This window comes from Puntigrus tetrazona, chromosome 9 (assembly GCF_018831695.1).
Source record: "Puntigrus tetrazona isolate hp1 chromosome 9, ASM1883169v1, whole genome shotgun sequence".
Lineage (NCBI taxonomy): Eukaryota > Metazoa > Chordata > Actinopteri > Cypriniformes > Cyprinidae > Puntigrus > Puntigrus tetrazona.
In genome coordinates this window covers 1,644,092-1,665,844 of record NC_056707.1, presented here as the reverse complement: position 1 = coordinate 1,665,844, position 21,753 = coordinate 1,644,092, and the positions used below count along the sequence as shown (strand labels likewise).

General features: G+C 35.0%; 1 protein-coding gene and 1 pseudogene across 1 annotated transcript in view; one reads left to right on the top strand and one right to left on the bottom strand.

Annotated features, from left to right (window-relative positions):
* LOC122351375 (coiled-coil domain-containing protein 148-like) overlaps positions 1 to 5,835 on the bottom strand; it is a 28,460-nt gene extending 22,625 nt beyond the window's left edge. Inside the window, exons 1-3 of the mRNA XM_043248412.1 lie at positions 5,736 to 5,835; positions 4,553 to 4,673; positions 740 to 843 (exon numbers count right to left, since the gene is read on the bottom strand). Coding sequence (XP_043104347.1) covers positions 740 to 843; positions 4,553 to 4,657 — 209 coding nt within the window. The 5' untranslated portion in view covers positions 4,658 to 4,673; positions 5,736 to 5,835. The remainder of the gene's footprint in view (positions 1 to 739; positions 844 to 4,552; positions 4,674 to 5,735) is intronic.
* A 94-nt stretch (positions 5,836 to 5,929) lies between these two features.
* Positions 5,930 to 21,753, top strand: part of LOC122351661 — a 326,230-nt pseudogene continuing 310,406 nt past the window's right edge.

The window sequence follows — 21,753 nt, the reverse complement described above, 5'->3', positions numbered from 1 at the left end:
AAATCAATTGAAGTGCCCAGTCCTTCGGTTTTCTTTGCGCAGGTGCTGCTGGACATCCTGAGGAGAACTGGCCCCATCTGAGCCTGGTTTCTCCCAAGATTTTTTTTTCCATTCTGTCATGGATAGGGTTTTGGTTCCTTGCTGTTGTCACCTCTGGCTTGCTTAGTTGGGGACACTTAATTTCTAGCAATTATCGTCAATTTGCTTACAAAGTGTTTTATTTTGTCATTATACATTATTCTATTCTACTATTTGATACTGTTCAGTGCTTTGATACAGTCTGTACTGTTAAATGCACTGGATTGATTGATTGTTTTTGTCATGAATACGGTTTGTGGACTTCCATCCAATCGAGGTTGCTCATCTATTATGACTATTACGACTCTCTCAGTACAGACTTCACATGTCACCACGGACTACATTTCCCATTGCACTGATTACATACATACAGCTGTAACCTGGATTCTTGTTAAGTATCCTTGCATTTTTTTTGTCATTATCAATGACTTAAGATTGGCTAAACGGTTACAGAGCTCAACACTGAGTTGCACTGTAAAACAGCTAATCAGAGTTAGTAAATCACCTTGCATGGTTTACTTTTAAACACTCTCTTACAATGGATTTTTTGATTGAAAGTACAAATGCATTATGCAACAAAAACAATGTCCATGCTATAGTAAATCTGGCCCCAAATGTGTTTGAGTTTTTAACAAAGATGCAGTTTAAGCATTCACATTACCTGGCTATATTGAGTCTGTGGTGCTCCTGGAGCCACACTTGTCTATGCAGTCTCAAAACACTCCTTTCCTTATTCACCTGAGCTTCATCCAACACCTTCTGCACCTAAAATAAACACATTTAAACTCATTAACATTAGTCATTTTCATAAAAAAATGTACCTGGTTTACTTTCATAATGTGAAATAAAAGTTAAATAATATATTTAATATTAAATAAACAAGTAAACAGCGATGGTAGAGGAGGCGATTTGGCGGTCAGTCAAAATTGGATCTAATAAAGAAAAAAGACACCTAGACTTTAAATCAAATTTTAGTTTCAAAGTGAACTATCCCTTTAAACAATGTCTGAGATCTTTGAACATTAACTGTGGACTACTTTAACTGGCCAAGCTACATCTGACAGCTGATAGACAGACCCATGTGTTTGAAGACCCGACTGATGCTTAAAAATACATACAAGGAATATGTATTATGTAATATGTAATATGTTTTTTATAATTTGGTTCTCATATTTTCCATAATAACAGTTACTAGTGCGTTAGTGAATTAGACGCACTGTAAACACGTCTGTTCTTTTTGAAGAATTATATCATTTGAAAGACCTTTCTAGGGTGAAAGCTTAGTTTTCTTTAACTGCTCTCTTTTTGATATTGGATCAGTGTTAGGACATAGCTTTATCCTAAATGTTTATTTGGGGTGGACAAGGGGGTCAGTTTGTCTTGTTCAGATGGACAGCTGTAATTTGTTTATTGTTTTTGAGTTATTGTTTTGGTGTATCGATCTATAGTTTTCGTCTGATCTGGGTTAACTTCTACATCAAAATAGAATACGATAACATGTGCATACAGTATATAAAGATACAAAGAAATCTCACAAAATAAGCTGAAGTTCACTTCATGGAATGTTAAAAGGATGATCAGAATGGTTAAGTTAAGTTATGACAAGGATTAAACAACTGGAATCTTCCACATTATCTTTACAGGAGACTCATCTACTTAAAGAGGAGTTAGTGAAGGTACAAAGAAGATGGCCAGGTCAAGTCTTGGCTTCGTGTTATTCTTTTTATTCCAGAGGGGTTATGCTGTTGATCCACAAATCTACACCCTACTTTTGTAAATAATAGTATTAAAGACAAAGCCGGTAGATATTTGGCAGTAACTTATATGAGTAAAGTTGTTAAACTGGTAAATATTTATGGCCCAAATGAGGATAACCCAACATTTTTTGAAAATCTTTTTATATTGCTAGCCTCTCTTCCTACCCTAATTGGCTGTAGAACCAGGACTTCACTAAATTTGTTGGTGAACATACTACAAATACTGATCAGACCTCTGCAACTAATGGGAAGCCTTTAAGGCATTTATTTGGGGTCAAATGATTGCATATACTAGCTCTAAATTAAATTAAATACTAGCTCTAAATTAAATCCAAACAAACTAAACAAAAATTATTAGCCCTTAAAGTGGAGTATGAGAAACTTTCCCAAAAAGTAGTACATTAAGGTTGAAGCAAACACCTTTGTGTCATTTTATAAATCTTTACGTCAGTCTGAATTTTCTACAACCCCCTCTAATTAGAACAACTTTTTAGATGGATTGGAATTTCCCTCTATCATTAAAGAAACAAGATCTGAGCTTGATAGGGAACTGAAATGTGTAGAGGTTTCTAATGCTATTCTTAATATGAGGGGTGGTAAAGGGGCAGGTCCAGATGTTCTTCCAATTGATATTATTTTATATTATCAATTGATAAATTAATTTCACCTTTATTGGATACATATGTGGAGACATTTCAACAGGACTGTGTCCCTCCTTCAATGAGAAGTACCCTCATAAAGTCACATTGTGGAGGTGCAGATGACAAAATTATTGCTAAAGCATTGGCAATGAGACCTGAGAGTATTTAATAAACATAGATCAATAATAAACATAGATCAAAATGGCATTATAAAAAACTGTCAAGGGTTTCATAATTTTAAGAGAGTACTTAATCTAGTTTATGCTGTTGATGGAGCTCCTGATGTGGCCATTCTGTCATTCAATGTTGAAGGCAGATTTTGACAGATTAGAATTGCCATATTTAATGAAGGTGTTAGCAAGATTTGGATTTGGAGACCATTTTTGTAGTTGTAAAGTTTTTTTTGTTGAAAGATAAGTCCTCAATTATGTTTCTCAATGAACCAGAGAGATTAAATCTGGCAATAGAAGAAATAGTTTTCAATAAGAAAACTTCTCTCTAATTTTATTTGGAGTAACAGGAAGCCAAGACAGAGACTTTCTTTATTATACCTTCCCTATGAAAGGGGAGGGCTCCAACTACCTCATTTTATTATTGGTATTATTGGGCTGCATTGTTCTGGTTTTCTAATGAAACCTCTGTGCCTTGGTTACATTTTGAAAATCTGGCATTTGACAGCTTTTTATATTCAGCACTAAAGAAACACACATTAAAGAACTAAAAAAAAGACAGATAACCCATATGTAAAATATAGTACTATAATCTGGTACGAATCCCATTTTTTCACTTTGCTCCTATCTGAGGAAATGTTTATTAAAAGGATATGGGGATTAAATTGTGAATGAATAAGGGCATGATCAGGTTGAAACATTTGTATGAAGATAATGTACTATTATCGTTTGATAAGCTTGTAGCTACATTTAACATACCTCAGAAACACATTTCAAGAATTCATTCAATTCGGCTACATTAAAGGACGGATTACCCAATTGTACAAGATCTACATGCATTATACAAATGTGACCTCTGCATTTGAGACTTGAGACCAGAGACTTACAACAGGGTAGAACAAAATATAAAAATGTGTGTTTTTACAAGATCAAGAAAGTGGGTATTTCTTCACAATGGTAAGCTAAATGTGAAGTTAAATGTATTTCTATTAGGACCTTTTATATAAGTAGCCTAATTTTTACCTGTTCAGACATACCTTCACTTTTATAGGCCCGTTCGTAATGTTAAGTTGGGAGAGGTGTAACAAACAGAGGTTGATTAAAACATGCTTTATTTCTGAAGCTCCACTAGATGGAACTAGTAATTCAAATTTGCCTTGCCCTGTATAGGACATATAAAAAGCCTTTGTACAATTAAAACATCCAGAGTTAATAACTTAAAATTACATCCTCATTATAGATGTGGCATTTAATCAATTTCCAAAAGTTTGTTTGGGTATTGTGGGATCAGTGATGTCATATGGACAAATGCATTTGTCTGCTATTTCTTTAATAAGAATGTTTTAGTGCAGCCTTTCTTGTTGGGTGTGATACTTGTAAAAGAATAACATTCTAACTCTGTGTCTAAACTACAATAAAATTAACTTTAATGAAAAGCTTTTTAATATTAACAATATACTACTGGTATGAATGGGTAGTTACCTGAATAATGAATGGAGTGACCTTTAGGTGGTGTCTTACAATTGCTATCTCTATGACCAAAGATTACATAGTTTTTTTTTATCTTTCATTTTACTTTTAAAGTTCATACCACCTTCGCTGATTCCAAAGGTTTAAGAAATCATATAAAGGATATTTACTGGACCAGTCTGAATTGTTCATTTATAAATGTATCATTTATAATTATTTATTTATCAATTAACAATTAATCTCTGCACACCTGATGACAACTGATAGGTCATGCAACCGAATCATTGTTAATAAACATTTTGATACCTTTTGCATAGATAGTGTGCAGGTTTATTATTATTATTATTATTATTATTATTATTATTATTATTTATCTGTCACAAATTTAACACAAATAAAAGAAGGCATGGCAAAAGGTACCCAACACATTCATTACCTTCTGTTGAGAGAACTGAGAGGAAAGGCGTTTGGCCTCTAGCATGTCCCGTAGGTGCTCATATTGAACCGCTTTACATTTTGAGTGTCCCAGACCCACTTGCATTCTTGAGGAAATTGTTCTATGTGCAAAAATAAATTACATGTCAGAAAATCAATAGCAAATATCAAAATTAATGTTAATAGTCTGAGCACAGAGCAACTAAACTGTAGAAATCATGAATGTCCGTACAGAATTGTCACTGCAGGCAGTGTTACCTTTATAGATAAACACTTTTCTGCAGCTAAACGTTACTGAGGGGAATGAATGGTAGATGGTGCTGACAGATCATTTTCTGGATAAATTGTTAAAGTCTAATTACAGCTGCCTACGTTTTTCTTCAGAGCAGTGGGTTGTGACAAAAGAACAAACATCTCTGCTACTCATCTGTGAATAATGCAGGAAAATGTTAATATGGTTACAAATGTAGGACTTTGCATAAATGTAAAATCAATGCAATTCAAATGGCAGGTTTAAAATACAGTCAATATTCAGTAAGATTTTTTATTTAACTGCACTGACATCAGAATTTAAACTTAACTAAGCTGAATAATAACAAATGTTTTGCAACATGGACACTTCAAGTCAATGTTGAACAGATTTGAGCTAAATAATTACACTATTGCCTACTGTACAGCTGCTGAGCTACTGTCCTATAACTGTCAATATTAAAGACCCCATATAACAACAACTGAATCATGGCACTGTTGCTGTTAATATCTAAAATTCAAGTAATTTCTTATTTGATAAATTTGATCAATGTACTTGACAAGTAGACCTAACCGAAAACTTAGAAGTGAAGAGAACAGCTTCAAACAATGCAGAAAAGACCATGATTGTTTGATTATTCAAATTAACAAAATATATTGTTTTTCTGAATAGCTTTACACACAAGATAGTGTCCAGCTGACAGTACTATCCACTATGTAAATTAAATTAATTACCGAGTTGATTTACAGAAATTATGTCAATCAAAAACATGTTTTTTAATCATCCTAAAATTATTTTTTGAGCTTGACAAGTACTAGCAACTAAAAAGAAGAAAATAACGTCAAACAGCACACCCGAGCACTAACACAGAATAAAATGTAATGCGGTGTAAAATTATATTAAAAACACAGCGAATGTTAAAAACACATCATACCTTAGTGATTCTGTTACAGAAAGACTGTTACTTGTGTATCCACCATAACCATAGAAACTGTTTTCTGCTCTCTTAGTGGCCAATTCAACAAAACAGACGACCAATCAAGTTTCCGCTCTACCCGCTGTGGGCCAATGGCGTGCGGGGCTTAAATTCCATGGTGCGCTGACGTCATTCGTATTCCGCTTGCCCGGAGTGCGGCGCAGCTCGGGAATATGGAAGTGGCTGTGGACTCACGGAACTAACAAATGAGCTCCGACAGAGGAGAATACTTCTTCTGCATGAGCTTTGGTATTTAAACATATTGACTGGATCAAAGAAGTGCTCCGAAAGGTAATGGGGAAGCATTATTATTCGTATTTTGACAACCTAAAGTGCGACTTTGTTTAATGTGGAAAGTTTGAGTTCGCTGTTGATCGAATGAAGTTAACAGTAGGCAAAAGAACTACAAGTTCTAACTGCGGATTATTATTATTTTTCCTTTTTAAGGCTGGAGGTCAGTGCATGAGGAGGAGGAGGATATTAAGTTAATGCTATCTTAATCTGTCTCCTGTAACTATCTCGGCTAGCCCACACACAGACCTTTCGCTAATAAGAGAGTCCATTCTGTGTAGCCTGTACTAGATGTTATTCGTCTGTTTTACATTTCTCAGTCAGAAAACACTTGTGTTAGTGGGTATAAATATATATTTGCTGAAGGTGAGTGGATGGATGGTGTTAGTTGGGCCAGGTGAGCACTGTGCAGGAATTCCGGGAATGTGTGGGTTACAGGGGGCGGAGCTAAAAAAAAAAAAAAAAAAAAAAACTTACCTTATATACTTTCATACACTGGTATTGATAACCATAACATGATCTGTAATTGTGATGAGAAATGATTAAAGGATTAGGACGTTTCTAATTATAATGCTTAGAGTCGTGCATCAGTTAAAAATAAGTAAATAAATAAATAAATGTTATTTACCCTAACATTAAACTGAATAAAAGTTTTGTTTTTAGAGCCTAGAGAGTTCAGATCAGCCTGTCTTCTATGCCAGCTGTGACTTGTTTCTTGTTTGATCCAGATTCTCATCTCCAGTACTGCGTCACACAGACCACCCCGAGTTTCTAAATCTAAGGAAATGTTGGTGAAGCTGAAGCAGATAGTGACACTTAAAGAGGTGTCAGCTAAGGGATGACAGTGAAATTAGTCTTATATTCCACAATCTCTACTGGTGATAGATTTCTATTTACAACATCTTTGAGCAAGGTGTTGAACCATGTGGCAATCAGATTGCACATCTGTTAATTGTGCTCAGCTATGTATTTTGTCAGATGATGACATGTTTGTAACTCAAAGATATTTTAGTGGCGCGGAGCAGCATTTTGGAAATGGTTTGGAAGTTACCAACATGCATGCATGGTCAACATGCGTAATGGGTCATGTTTCAGTCACTGAACAGCTTCAGTGGGACTTTCGGCAATATTGATATGCAGGAAAGAAGCATTAAAGAGGATGATACTGGGCAAATTACAAATACATGCAATGGAAATGCTATTAGTGTACTGCATCATCTCGCACCATTTAGTAAATTTTCATATGGGCATTATCTATTTTTATTGAAAATAGTTGGCAACAGCGTGCCAGAGTTTTGTCAGTGCTGAGTTGTAACCTACACACTAGTGGATCATCTCGTTATATTTCAAAGATAGTGTAGACATGATGTAAACAACAGATTATTGTGCGATGTAGAGCTTCAGTGATTATAATGTAACTTTCCAGGATTGCGATGATCTTAAAAAAAAAAAAAAAAAAAAAAAGTGGCAGCTTTTAAGTAGGGGAGTGCTCTTCAAGCTCTTTCTTGGCTCCATTTATAATTTGCAAAAAAACATTTACACAAAAAAAGTTATTTAAAAAAACATACAATTCATAACCATACTAATGACACAAAATGTGTATTTTAATGACGGAAATTACCTAACCTTTTAATCAACAATTTAGTATAGCCACGTTTTTTTTATTTATCTTTTTTTGGTCTACATAATTATTATGTTCTGAAAACAAGACTGACCACATGAATCAGTGTGTGCTTCTGTTGTTGACTTGCTAACAGGATTTCTGGCTGCACGTCATGTGTGGCTGTGTAAATAGATCTAGTAATCTTGGCTGGCGTCCATGCCTTCACAAGCTGTTGAGGAATCCCTTCAGAATGATGTTACTTGCAACACGACCTTAATGTGGACAGCTTATGTTCAGTGTTGTTTTTGTAGTGAACTGGCTAGAGGCTAAAACAAGTGCACACTGAATTCATTACAGCATGTGGGTTTTTTAAGAACTGAAATGAAAATTTTAGTGTGTCAGGATCGATTAAAGTCTAGCTGTTTTGGTCACCATTGACTTCCATAGTAGGCAAAAAAATACTATGGAAGTCAAGGGGGTCCCAAAACAGCCTGGTTACAAACTTTTAAAAAAATATCTGTGTTTACTTGAGGGTGAGTAAATGATTAAACAATTTTTATTTTTGGGTGAACCTATTCCTTTCCTTATATAATGCTTTCGACTATCCTAAAATAGGATTGTGTCAAAGAACTAAACGGTATCAAATTGGTAAATAAAAAAAGGTCCTTGAATCAGAATTCAAGCTCAGTATGCTTGTAGAGCAGCAGTCCACAAGCTAATCGGCGCCAGCGGGATTTTTCAATCCTAGCATCCAGACATGCAGTTATGCAACTCAGAAATGTTCTTCAGTAAGTTTTGGAACTCAGAAAGGTATAGGCTCGTGGCTTCTTATGTCAAAAAATAGAAATCTATAACAGGTCATTAATATAGCACTTGGCTAAGATACTGAAATCATGCATAAGTACTCAAATTTGCCGCTATACAATTGACTGTTGCATCATTTTCACAGGGACATGTCTTCCTTTTACTGTTACTGTAGCCTGTGTTTTCATAAGACTGTTGAAGTTTGAGAGTATACCATATAGAGTCTCTTTTTCCATGAGGCCGACCACAAGTAATAGACCAGAGGAATTCATTCTGAGATGTGTAATATATTCCCACTTTTTTTCAGCATCTTTTCTAGGAAAGGATTCGATGATCAAATAGAGCATTCTACTTGTACTGAACATAAATAACACGGTCTCTTTCTTTATGGAGTTAATGGACATCACACGTTTTTTCTACAACTCCTGAATTTTGGTAATGTTTGTATTATTTAAAAACCCAATGGGATTTGACACTGAAGTGTGTTATTGATAATGTTGAAATGCCACATTGATAAGCGGTCATGGTCATTTTTTGCAACGCTCGTCACAACCTTTTGGTCTGAACTGGTTTGTGCAGTTATTCAGCTGCGATCCTTGAGCCCTATCGCTTCATCTTGCATTAGGACAATATAAATGAATGAAGCATTTATATAGCGCTTTGTGTAGTGCTATACACCCAAAGCGATTTACAATCATGTGAGGGGATCTCTCCTCAACCACCACCAGTGTGCAGCATCTGCCTGGATCATGCGACAGCAGGGCCCTCACCACAATCCAGCTATAGGTGAAGATGACAAAAAAAAGACAAAGCCTGTCAAGTGGTTTGGTATTATTGAGAGGCCATGACAGACAAGGGCCAGTGGAGAAAATTTGGTCAGGACACACTTTACATTGAGTGCTTTTTGATAGTATAGTATCCCTGTCACTACACTGGGACCTTCTGGTGAACATAACCTCTCTAACACCCCTACCAACAGCAAGTTAGTTTTCCCAGGAGGTCTCCCATCCAGGTACTGACCAGGCTCAGCCCTGCTTAGCTTCTATGGCCAACCAGACTTGGGCTGCAGGTTGATATGGCTGTCACCTTAGTCGATCTTTTCCAAGAATATTCCTGACATCTCAAGTTGTTTGGAGCATCTTAAAGATATAGTTTACCCAAAAATTTATTTAAGGTCTAAAGGCTCTCGGATTGAATAAAAAATATCTTCACTTGTGTTCTGGAAGAGAACAAAGGTTTGGAACAAGTTCGGAACAACCTGAAGTTGAGAAATGACAGAATTTACATTTTTGGTTGAACTGTCCCATTAATTATTGCTTAATTTCAATACTTTAAACAATTCTGATCACAACTGTATGTATTGAGAACTGCATACACACTTCCTGCAGATATGAGTTATGACTTGCACTTCTGATGAAATGCATTCCACCAACTTCACTCACACTCTCTTTGATTGATTCATTACCCACTGTTCACCTTAGGGGAATCAGATTTGTTTTTCAATTAACCTCTCTAAACCTCTCCTACTGATATACCACCACACCACCTCCTTTACAATTTTCCTAAAACATTGTAATGAAATCTGCCAACTTTCTAGAGTTGTTAATGCCACGTTAAATGGATAGTTTATTTCACCTTATAACAATGCGGTTCATACTATCCATCCTAAATTTTATGTGATATTAGTCATTTTCAATATTATTGAGGGCAAACAGGGTGGATAATATGCACATTGGCAAACAGGGAATGTCTTTGATTGCCATGTAATTGATGACTTGAGAAAGTCTTTTTTTTGTGCTTTGGCTTCTGGCTGACTGTAAGCGCTGTGTCTGATCTAAATGTCCAAGTGGTGATTCCAGTACCGTCAGCAGTGTGTTTTGGTGTGTTTTTCTCCATTTTTGTGTTCAGGATTTTTTTTGGATGGGTCCGTAATCGTGTCTCGACCTGACACTATAATAACGAGAGCAGTATGATAACATCAGTGGTTTTCCCGCTGTATCACGGGATTTCGTCATTACCGCTAGTTACTACAGCCTGTTTGTCACGTAAAAGCATGTTGCTAAAGGTGTAAGCCTATGGTTGTATGAATCCAAGTAAGCTGATAGGAGCATCTGTTTGACAGTTGAGAAAGCTTTCCCACGAGTGGGCATGTTTTCAGTGCTGGAGGACACGCCCCCAGCATTTGAGAGCAGAGAAAACTGCTTATTGCTTACAAGGATTTTTGTAACTTATTTTTTACCTATAGTTTTTTAATTGGATGTTTAATATTTCTTTATACAGACTTCAATTCTCTGCAACACTGATAGGATCTTTGCAAGGTCTTGTCTTTGCAAGAGTTGTGGTCATTTGTTTGCTGTTTAATCAGAGTTGGGCCTTGTTTGCTGTGCTCTTGGATTTGTGTTTTCCTCAGTAGTTGATTTTGCCATATTTTGTCGATCAGCATGCCTTTTGTCGATTGGTGTCTCTTTTACAGTGGAAAAGTCCACATTTCAGCTCTGTACGCTGTGGGGCCCAGTTGGTATAGGCCTAGCTGTTTTGTCCTCCAGCTGTTTTGTCCTCCATCATATTATGATATATATTATAATATATATATTTTATATATATATATATATATATATATATATATATATATTTAAAATAAATAGAGTTCATAATTCAGATATCACAATGAACTCTATTTATTTTAAATATATATATATATATATATATATATATTATATATATATATATATATATATATATATATATTTTTTTTTTTTTTTTTATATATCACTTTTCATCAATTTTAAACATCCTTGCTAAATAAAGTATTAAGTTCTATCACCCCCCCCAAATAGTCATTATACTCCAAGCTTTTGAATAGAATAGTGAATGTTAAAAACAAAAAACTTTCATCAAAGAACCCTAAAAAACTGTTTTAAATATTGATAATCAGCAAAGCAGCATATTAGAGTGATTTCCAAAGAATCACATGACACTAAAGAAAATGCAGCTCTGATCACAGAAATAAATTACAGTTTAAAATCTATTCAAATAGAAATCAGTTTTAAATAGGAAAATATTTAAAAATGGTACTGTTTTTGCTGTATTTTGAATGAAATAAATTTCAGTCTTGGTGAACAGAGGAGATTTAAAAGAAAATTGACGCATATCATGCATATTGAATTATTGCCCATCGCTATGTTATGATATAAAATCATGGTGCACTGTCAAGGTTTATTTTATTAATACACTAAAGACTATTTAGGCCTTATGTTTTTGCATTTGATTACTTTAATAAGTCTGTTGCTAGACAATGTATTTGTCATCTAAGGTTTTTCTTATATTTTCTTATTACAGGCTAGTATTAGTTTTTAGCTGTGATCTCATTTGCCAGGGTATCTTAACAACCATCCTAAAAATGTTGGTTATCAGCCCAAAGGTATCTTTCCCCGTTCTAGTTTTTCTTCTTCACTCATGCTTCTCTCATATTCTGTGTCATGTGAGTAATGTCAGGCTTACTTATAAGTATATCATAGTAAACTAATTGTTTTGGATATTCGTATGTGCATACGTCATTGAAAAAGATCCAGCTCCTAATGTAATTTGTACACAAACCTTATTATACTAGTTGCACTATTATACTAGGCTAGATTTTAGGCCACTAAACTAAAGTAATGTGCTTGTTAAATGCACTGTGCTAGTTTTGCTGTGTTTGTTAGTTTTTGTGGACAGTCTCCATGAACTTGAAAGACAAGTTTTCTTGTAGTATCATTAACAAGCTTCAAGCTTATATATTTGTTGCTGCAGCGCTAATGCCAGTGGATACGAGATTCAAAACATTTTGTGATCATATCACTGAAACCTTGGACAGGTGCCGTCAAATATAAATGTGACCATGTGATGTTTGTAGTGGAATAGCATGCATAGCAGTGAAGAACAACGTGCTTGCCACTACTCACTTAACGTGGGATGTTTTGCTACATTGTGTCAAACACGCAAATTACGACTGAAAGTGCTCTTTTCTTTAGTGTTCTGTCCCATTTGTTCCTAATCCACGTAACATTTTACTGAGACGTTTTAGCCATACAAAGACAGGTGTGTGCGTGAGGATGTGTGTTTATTTATGTTTAATAGATAAAATCATTGTAACATTCATAATGTTTAGGGTATTTTCGATGTAATGATAAAACATGATTTACTCAGTCGTGGAAAGCCCTGTAGTGTCTAAATCACGTCTGTATTTGCTCTTTTATTACTTGACAAAGATAAGAAATATCACCTAAAAGCCTTTCTTAGTGAAGGAGTGAGATTTAAGTGTGAGGTGTGTCTTAGTGTAGTTTCAGGAGAACACTCCTTTATGTGCTGAATGACACAGCTTCCTGTGTAAGGTGACTGCAGGCCCTACCCATGAAAGGTTAAGCTCTGGGAGCCTTGCACAGAACACTCCAGCCACAGAGAGAGCGGTAAGACGTGCTTACTGGGCAATATTTTATCTGTTTACTCAGAAAAGCTGTTCTGCGATGAACCCTGCTGTGTTTATTGTAGTTTTTGAGTGTGCGTGTGCGTACATGTTAAGTTTCTCTTTCTCCTCTCTTTTTTTTTTTTTTTTTTTTTTTTAACATGTTGTGTCTGATGCAAACTGGAACATTTAGAGCTGGGATCCATTCCAAAGCCTCTGGGTGTGTCAGACAAAGTTGAATGTTTTCAGCTGTTCCTCCTTCAGCATTTCTTTTCCTCACTCTGTCTGTGGAAAGTCATATTTTTGCAACGGCTAATGAGTGCTCCGTATCGCATTCTAGAGGCATTACTTCTCGTCTCAACCTCCACATTCTCATCTCAGAGGAGATTATGGGAATTTAAGACATTTTGCTTGTTATTGGATTGCTGCTGACACACAATTTAGGATTTGCAGATCAAACAAATGACGGCCTTCAGGTAATATCTCTTTCCAAACATCAATATTTTTGCCCTGTGCGCTTCTCCAAAGCTTTCTTCCCTTGCGGTTGCTGCTGTAGTAATGCTGTTTCTCTGGACATGTGAAAATTCAGTAGAAGATAATAGGCCTGTAACATTTTCTCCTCGCTACTGACTTTGTTTATTATTTATTTTATTAAAGTTGGAAAATGGATTGACTTTGTGTAAGGAGAGCTGAAAAGGCAAACACTTGACTACAAATATTATAATGTTTCACATTTATAAGGGGAAGTCAATATGCTATTTGAGAGAATCAGTTGAGCATTGTGTGCCTGTGGGAATGCTTACTGTGAATGTTTTTTTGTTTCTTTTTGAAGGACTCGTTTACAAAGCGTTACGTTCAGATGTAGTTTTATGACAGGATGCAATAAAAGCTCATAGCTAATGGTTGATAAATTTTTATTATTTTATTTCTGATGACTATTATTATAGCTTTTATGCAGTCATATGTAATATATGTGATACTTTAGATTCTATATCATTACTATTTTTTCACAAGTAAAGAAAAGACATACTATCAAAATAATTATACTATATTCTCAAGGACACTCATTATTCTCTGCACACTAGGAATTATGTATTTTTAAAGCCTTTGAACATTGTACAATTATTGTTACACAATTATAACTAAAAACTTAGTTAGTACAAGATATTTGAATTTGAATGGAATGGTCCCTTGAAATCAGCCACTTTTCTCTAAAATAATATTTTTTTCAAAAATTAATATGCAGCATGTCTGATTTAAATACAGAGCCTTTTCACCCAGCTTTTGGGAGCATGTGAGATCTCATGATATTACTCCTTGAGGTAAACAGAAAAAGTTGATTTTGTGGTAAAACATTCAAAAGTGCTTGCGTTATATTGGTCTGTCTTTTATTGCATGTGCTGTTTGCTATATGCATTTTAAAAGTGTTGTTGGTATTGATACTTTATTTTAACCAAATATTATTGTCTCATCGTTAGTTTAATATATAGGAAATTAGTCAGTATAAAGTATGTTTTTCTATTTTTATTGTTAAAATAAAATGATTAATAATGATTAGTATTACCTGATTGCCAATAGTATCATCCTTAGTTCTGGCTCTAGATTACCACATTGTGACGGTGAGACAATCGACATGTGACAACACCGGTAATGCCTATATCACCTATATGGGGTTGGTTTGAGTTTTTTCGCCGTGTTTAAATAGCCTATAAGCACTGCACGTTTTTCTTTTTTGGCTTTTAAATTTGCTGCAATTTTGCAAAAGCTGTTGTTTGCTTTTAGTTTGTTAGTTTTCTCTCTTTTTCTTGCTTTCCTTAGCTTTTAAATAGCCAAGTATCTGTATTTTGTCTCATCTCATGAGCAAAGTGTATTGTGCTCATACCATGTCAGTTGTATGATGATGATGTTACTTTTTAGGTCAGTCATATATTCATAAAATATATTCATCCTTGGAAACGAAAAATGTAGTGCTGGAATTTCATTTTGCAGTTTCTGTACAAACCCTAAAAAAAGATGTTTAAATGCCCTAATATTGCTTAGCATGTCAACAGAATATAGTGCAGCACTGTTTGAAATGAAGGATTTAAAGTTTAGCTTTTGTATGACAAGTGACATCAACTTTTTGGTTCACATTCCAAATGACCAAGAACAGAGGTTTCTGAACCATGGCCACAGCTTTTCAATGGCTATATAAAAATACTGGTGTGCATCTTAAATCAGTGGTGCTAAAATATTTTGAAGATAGTGCACTTTCTTTCAGTTAAAATCAGCACAGAAATGCATCTTAGTCTGGGATGCATATAAATCTGGGCCCATACTCACAAGACATTTGTGAGTTATTCTAAATTGCAATAAATGTTTTTAGCCAAGAGTTTTTTTTTAAAACCTATTCACAAAGTTGCTGAGACATATTTACTAAGTAATAGAGATAAATCTTAAGCAGAGAGTAAGGGTGGGATTGACCTCGTTGCTATGGATGATGTCAACATGCTTGCTAACTAATTCATACAGTGATTGGCTGATAGGAGAGGGGCGGAGTCTCTCACTCTGTCAAACACATTGGGCCTCATCAGATCTGTGTACACAAATCAACTTATGACAGAGTTCACATGTGATCCATTAAAGATTATGCTGCTGTTGATAAAATTGGTGGCAAAAAATAATCATCATTTGAATATCACACCCCTAAAAATACCCCAGTTTCGAAGCTTTGCCTCTAGAGTTTAGCAGAGCATCACCAACCAGCTGAGCACATTTCATCATTTCTTAGATGTTTCAAGACCGTCAGACACTAGTTTAACATGTTCAGTCGGTGATAACAAGTGCCTGCCAATGCCAGCAGACACACTGATATAACAGAACCTCTGTCGATGTCTGTCAGTTCAGGGTGAATTGGCCTTTACAAAGCCATATGGTATGTGTTTCTGACTACCTCCATATGTGGTTTTCTGTTTATACCTGTAATTTATATTATATTAAATACCTGAAATTTTCTGATACAATAACAAAACAGGTGTAGACTTCTACACTCTATGTAATGCTGCTGAATATGATGCATAAAATGCAGCAGGACAGTTACAATGTGGTGTTGGTCTTGGATGTGGCAAAAGTCTGATTTTACTAGAAAATAAAACGTGAACATTATTTTACAAAATAATCATGCACTTCCATTAAAACAGAATTTTCACGGTGTTTGAAAATAAGTGACAAATCTTTTGAAACTGTACAGTATTTAACAGAGCATATGTGCATATTCTGCTTAACTTATATGCTTAACTTATGTTTTAGAAGTCAGCACTTCCTATTAAATAGCATTCTTTTTCATGAATTTATTTTTGGGGTGTTCAAAAACTATCATATTGTGCACCAAACTAAATTGTGACATGATTGTATCGTTACTTCCCAGACATTCAGACATTTAATTATAGTCATTTTTAAACTTCTGCTCTAGTGCAAAAGCCGTAGCTACAGTTCGTTTTTTTATATCACTTATTTTTTGATACCATGGGATGGAATGATATTAGCATCTCTGAAATCACAGGCATGTGCTGTGTGTTGACAGGAGGAATGCCAACTCCAAAGCCAAATCCAGGCTCACAGGAAGGTGCTTTGCCATCGCTTCATGGCATGGAGTCGGACAGCACTGCCACCAATATCCTTGCTTCCGTCAAAGAACAGGTAACTGTTTTGGTCCAAACAACTGAAGTCAGTGGCAAGAAAGTCATGAATGAAGATAAATAATGAGAGAAAGTGCTAAAATGTCTTATTGTAAAGTGCTAAAATGTCTTCTAGACAGAAAAAACATTTACTTAAAGATGTGAGATGTTTCAGATTTCTAGAGTTTCTGTATTTTTCAGACCTGAGAAGCATGAGCTATTTCTCTGGTGATTTACACACGCCCATTGCATTTTAGGTGTACAAAACTTTATTTCTTCTGTGGAACACAAACAGAGATTTTTAGAAGAAAAAAAAAAATCTTGAGATTACACAAAGTTAACTTTGCTTTAAAGAAATTGTTTACCGAAGATAAAAATTTGCTTAAAATGTAAAAAATTCCATCAGGCTATCTGAGATGTAGTTGTTTGAGTTGAGATGAGTTCTTTTTTGAAAGGATTTGTAGCTTTAAATTACCTGGACACCAGTGGATCCTCTGCCACCAGAATAAGAGCCCAAACAGCCAATTAAAAAAGAAAAAAAATATCCACAAGTAACCCACATGACAGTTAATGTCTTGGAAAATGAACAAATGTCTGTAATAACAAATTTATCATTAAGATAAACTTTGAACTGGCTAAAAGGCAAGACCGTAGTAATGCTTTCTCAAGTGAAACATTTGTCCTGTCCGGAAGAGAATAGAAATTAAACATATTACAAGTGAAAACAGTCCAAAACCATTCTAAACAACCATGTCTCTCCACAGGGGAGAGACTTTTTCACTGAAGGAAGCATTATTATGGATTATGGACATGATATTTGACATTTTCAGTTTCCCACAAGATAAAAATATGTTATATTGTCATTTTTTAAAATTGATTTGTGTTGTGACTGTCTCAAATTACAACTTTTATAAATTAAAAAAGAAAAGCATTAAAATATTTTAGTAAATGGCAATATTTTTTTTCCACCATAGATATCTGGAAGCATTGATACATTTACTCTCCGTGTCCTCTTGTGTGACACCATATCCTGATTTTAAATATAAATAAATAAATTGGCTGATTCCAAAGAAACTTTGAATAGTTGAAGGACTCCATTCATTCTGTTACTGAATATTCCTGTGAAACCCATAAAATGTGCACAAGGTCAATTTTCAAAAAACTCTTTGGAGCTACTACAAAAAAAATTATATTTTTTTGTCCTTTTGAAGTGATAGCGCTAAATTTATATTTTTGTAATTGAAAACTGTATGTTAAACTACATAATCATGGAGAATCATGCAAATGTGTCTTGCAGCTTGCTAACCACTAATGACAGGCTAGCTTGGAATAGCAAGGTCATTATTTCACTCAAAAAGCTGAAAAATCTTTTGGTGTGACAGATAATGTTCTCCGGTGTGATGCCTATACTGTCAGAGGACGAGGTCTCTTTAAGAAGCATTTTGAATAATTAAACAAGACTTGTAACTCTTATACAGTAATTTTCTGATGGTTTTTTCAGAAATAAAGTGAAATATATGTTATAAATTGTTGTGAAAATAAGTATAAAATGTTATCCTTTTTTTTGAAACCAAAAGAAATCAGGGAGAGAAATTATCGGAGAAAGTAAATAGAATTCATATCTTAGTAAGTATAGTTTGAATGAGAATTATATTTAGCTGTGCAAAAAAAAGACCCAGTTTGGAAAATGGATTCATGGTGTATTCGCTTATTATATACATTTTGTATATAATAAGCGTATACACCATGAATCCATTTTCCAAACTGGGTCTTTGGCTTGTCCTGAATCACTACCCGATTTGTCCTGCACTTTTCAAAGGCCAACACTAGAGATGGGCATTTTCCAAAAATATTGCATTTGAATATTCTGCCCATAAAAATATTCAATTATTTGTTTATTTAAATGAGGTTTACTGAGAAAAACACATTTTCCAACACCCCCAGAATTAAAAAGTCAGGTTTTACCATTTTTGAATAAATTCAGCTGATCTTAGGGTCTGGCAATAGCAAATTTCAGCATAGCTTGGCATAGATCATTGACTCTTGATTAGACTAAAACTTTATATTTATATACTAAATATTTAAAAATTGACTCTTCTGTAGTTATGTTATGTAGTAAGTCTGACGGAAATGAAAAGTTATGGTTTTCTAGGCTGATATGATTAGTGCTTTGATACAATCTGTGTTGTTATAAGCTCTATATAAATAAAAGTGATTGAAAGATTGATATGACTAGGAACTCTAGGAATATCATGCAGTGCCTGAAAACAGACAGACACTTTTGCTTGCACAGGGTCTTGGAAGCTGGGAACTAATTTTCCCAGACGCAGTGGTATCATTGCGCCTGCAAATTGCATTGAAATAGGGAAGAATAATCATCTTTATAATCATCTTAAAACTTTTCAGCAGTTTTGAATGGATGAAAGCAAAAAAAAGAAAGAAAGTTGAGTTAGACATATCAAATTAGCTATGTTTAATGTTAAAATGGTCCTCTATCTCTGTGTTAAATTCCATAACTTTGCTGCAGGCAGTTCTATGGGCTGCCATGGGCTCAAAAGAAATGAAAATAAGAAGAAGGGGTGGTACTTGGCCCCTAATAAAAACAATAAACAAAAAACATGTTAACCCGGGTTTATAGTGTACAGTGTAAAATTACAAAACTGACTATCCAGGTTTAATTACGCCCCCAAGTAAAAATATTGTCGTGAAACATAGAACAAGATATGTGAGGGTTATTTTATACCAAGGTTAAAATGACACTTGGATTTAAGCATAAAAAGCTGAAAGAAAGCTCTATTCTCTCTCTATATGGCGCAAAGCCAAATCCTATTGTTGACTAGTGTCAACAGGAAATAAATCTCTATTGAGAGCACCTGGGCAGTGTCACTTCCTCTTCCTTTAAAAGGAATTTCCTGGAAACTTTCACTCGTTTTGTTGAAGTACTCGCTCAAAGTAAAAATGAAGGAGAGGAGAGAACAAGAGACGCTTGTTTGATTGAGCAGTGTTTAGACTGTTTAGCCCCAGACTGTAAACCACCCGTCCAGCAGTTTAACCGGCGAAGGAGAGAGAGGGGGACGTCAGACCGGGAGGTTGAACTGTTACTATAGAGCCGACTGTTGCAAAATAGGCTGGGATGAGTGATGTCACAAGTGAGTCTACTGATGTTTTGCTCTATCCTGCTTTTCTTGTCATGTTTTCTAAGGCTTGTGACCTGAGGTTTGTAGAATGGATTTTATCACTTAAATCTGTGCTGTTGGAGAATATTATATATTGTGTTTCATCAAAAAAAAAACCCATCACACCCTTCTATTAATTCTAAAAATACAGTCACTTTATTTAAATGAGTGTTCTTTTAATGATTAGTGCGTCAGATCCATTCATAGTTAAAAAGACTGAAGAGCTGGTGCCATGATGCGTGCATCATGCGCATGATGCATTAGGTTTCTGCTGAAGTCTTTTATGTACAAATATATTCACAATGATGTGCTTTTGATAAAATCGTATAAATAAAAGAGGGCAGAAGCCATTGGTGAGTAGTTTTATTAGTGTTGGCAGATGGGTGTTTGCCACAATTTTGTATATATGTGTGTTCTGCCCAACATTACCTTCAGTAGATGCGTGCATATTTGGACTCTTATGATTAGCTCTTGGATAAAAGGTATCATCTTGTGTCAGTGCTGATTGATAAAGAACATGAAAACCCCCAAAGAGTAATGGGTTATATATTTATTATGGAAAAATATATTTTGAACCATAATCCCAAATTACTACAACTGAATTCAAAATGATGAAGCCTATTAAATGATCTCATTTATTAACACGTGGCATCACTACTAAATATGAGGGAAAGTGTAAAGGTTGTGTGATGAACACCATCAATATGCTTTGCTCTTACTGCTGTCTCTATGTAAATATGACCTTATATTAAATAATTAGATACATAAATGCACCTATATGCATCTCCACCATAATTCAAACAGGCATGTCCCTTGTAATGTCATAACTGAGTTTTGCCATGGTATACATGTACTCAGAATTTCAAATGAATGCCTCTGCATCTGCATATGTCTACTTTATTTCCTGCTATATGTTAAACGTATATGAATAGTATGTCCAAAATCTTAGTATTTGGAACATAATAACTAAAACCTGGATGAACAACTAGTTCCACTGAGATTCTGAAGTGTACATCCAGAGGATATTTTACACTCACGTGAGACCACAGGAGAGGAGTTGTGAGTGGCAGTGAAGTAACGCAAAATAACGCCATAAGTCTTGTGACAACACTTACATTTATGAATTTAACACGCGTTTTATCAGAAGATTTTTGAAAGTGATGGCCTCAGATTTTTGAGTGGAGGAACAGAGAGGGGTTGTAGACTGATTTATCAATCAATCACTTTTATTTATATAACACTGTTATTGATACAGATTGTATCAAAGCACTGAACAGGATCAAATAGAATAGAATAGAATAGAATAGAATGATAGGGATGTATAATGACGAGATTGAACAATTTGTTATTAAATGCAGAGACGGTCTCTGTAATCAAATCAACAATAATTGCTAGAAATGAAGTGTCCCCAACTAAGCAAGCCAGAGGCAATAGTGGCAGGGAACCAAAAGAATGGAGAAAAAAAAACCTTGGGAGAAACCAGGCTCATTGGGGCAAGTGATGATTTTTTTGCAGCAAGACCCTCGTTCAGTGGCCTGAGCTTATTTTGTAGATGGGGAGGTTCTTTTTTCCAGGGCAGTCCTGAAAGCTACCATCTTAACCTGAAAATTAATTTTGGTCTCAACTGGGATTCGGTGGAGTGAGAGCAGGAGGGTTTTGGATGTAAGCTCTCTTTGGCATCATCTACAGAGGCTTAGTTGGGATATTTTATTATTTTCTAATGTTGTAAAACATGAACGTACATGATCGGGCTGAGCTCAGTTCATCACCAAACACTTGCGCAGCACCGCTAGGTTCCTTGCTGTCCTTGTTGGCATAACATGGCATTGCAGGTGTACGCGTCTCAATTTCATTCATACTGCACATATACTATAGAGATAGATAATGTCAAGAATGTACACGCTTGTTTGAAAGAACCATCAAATGTAGTCAGTGCATGATTTTTAGATGCAGCTTATTTTTTTAGATAAGAAATAGATGATGTTAAGAGAAATTTGCGGATGTC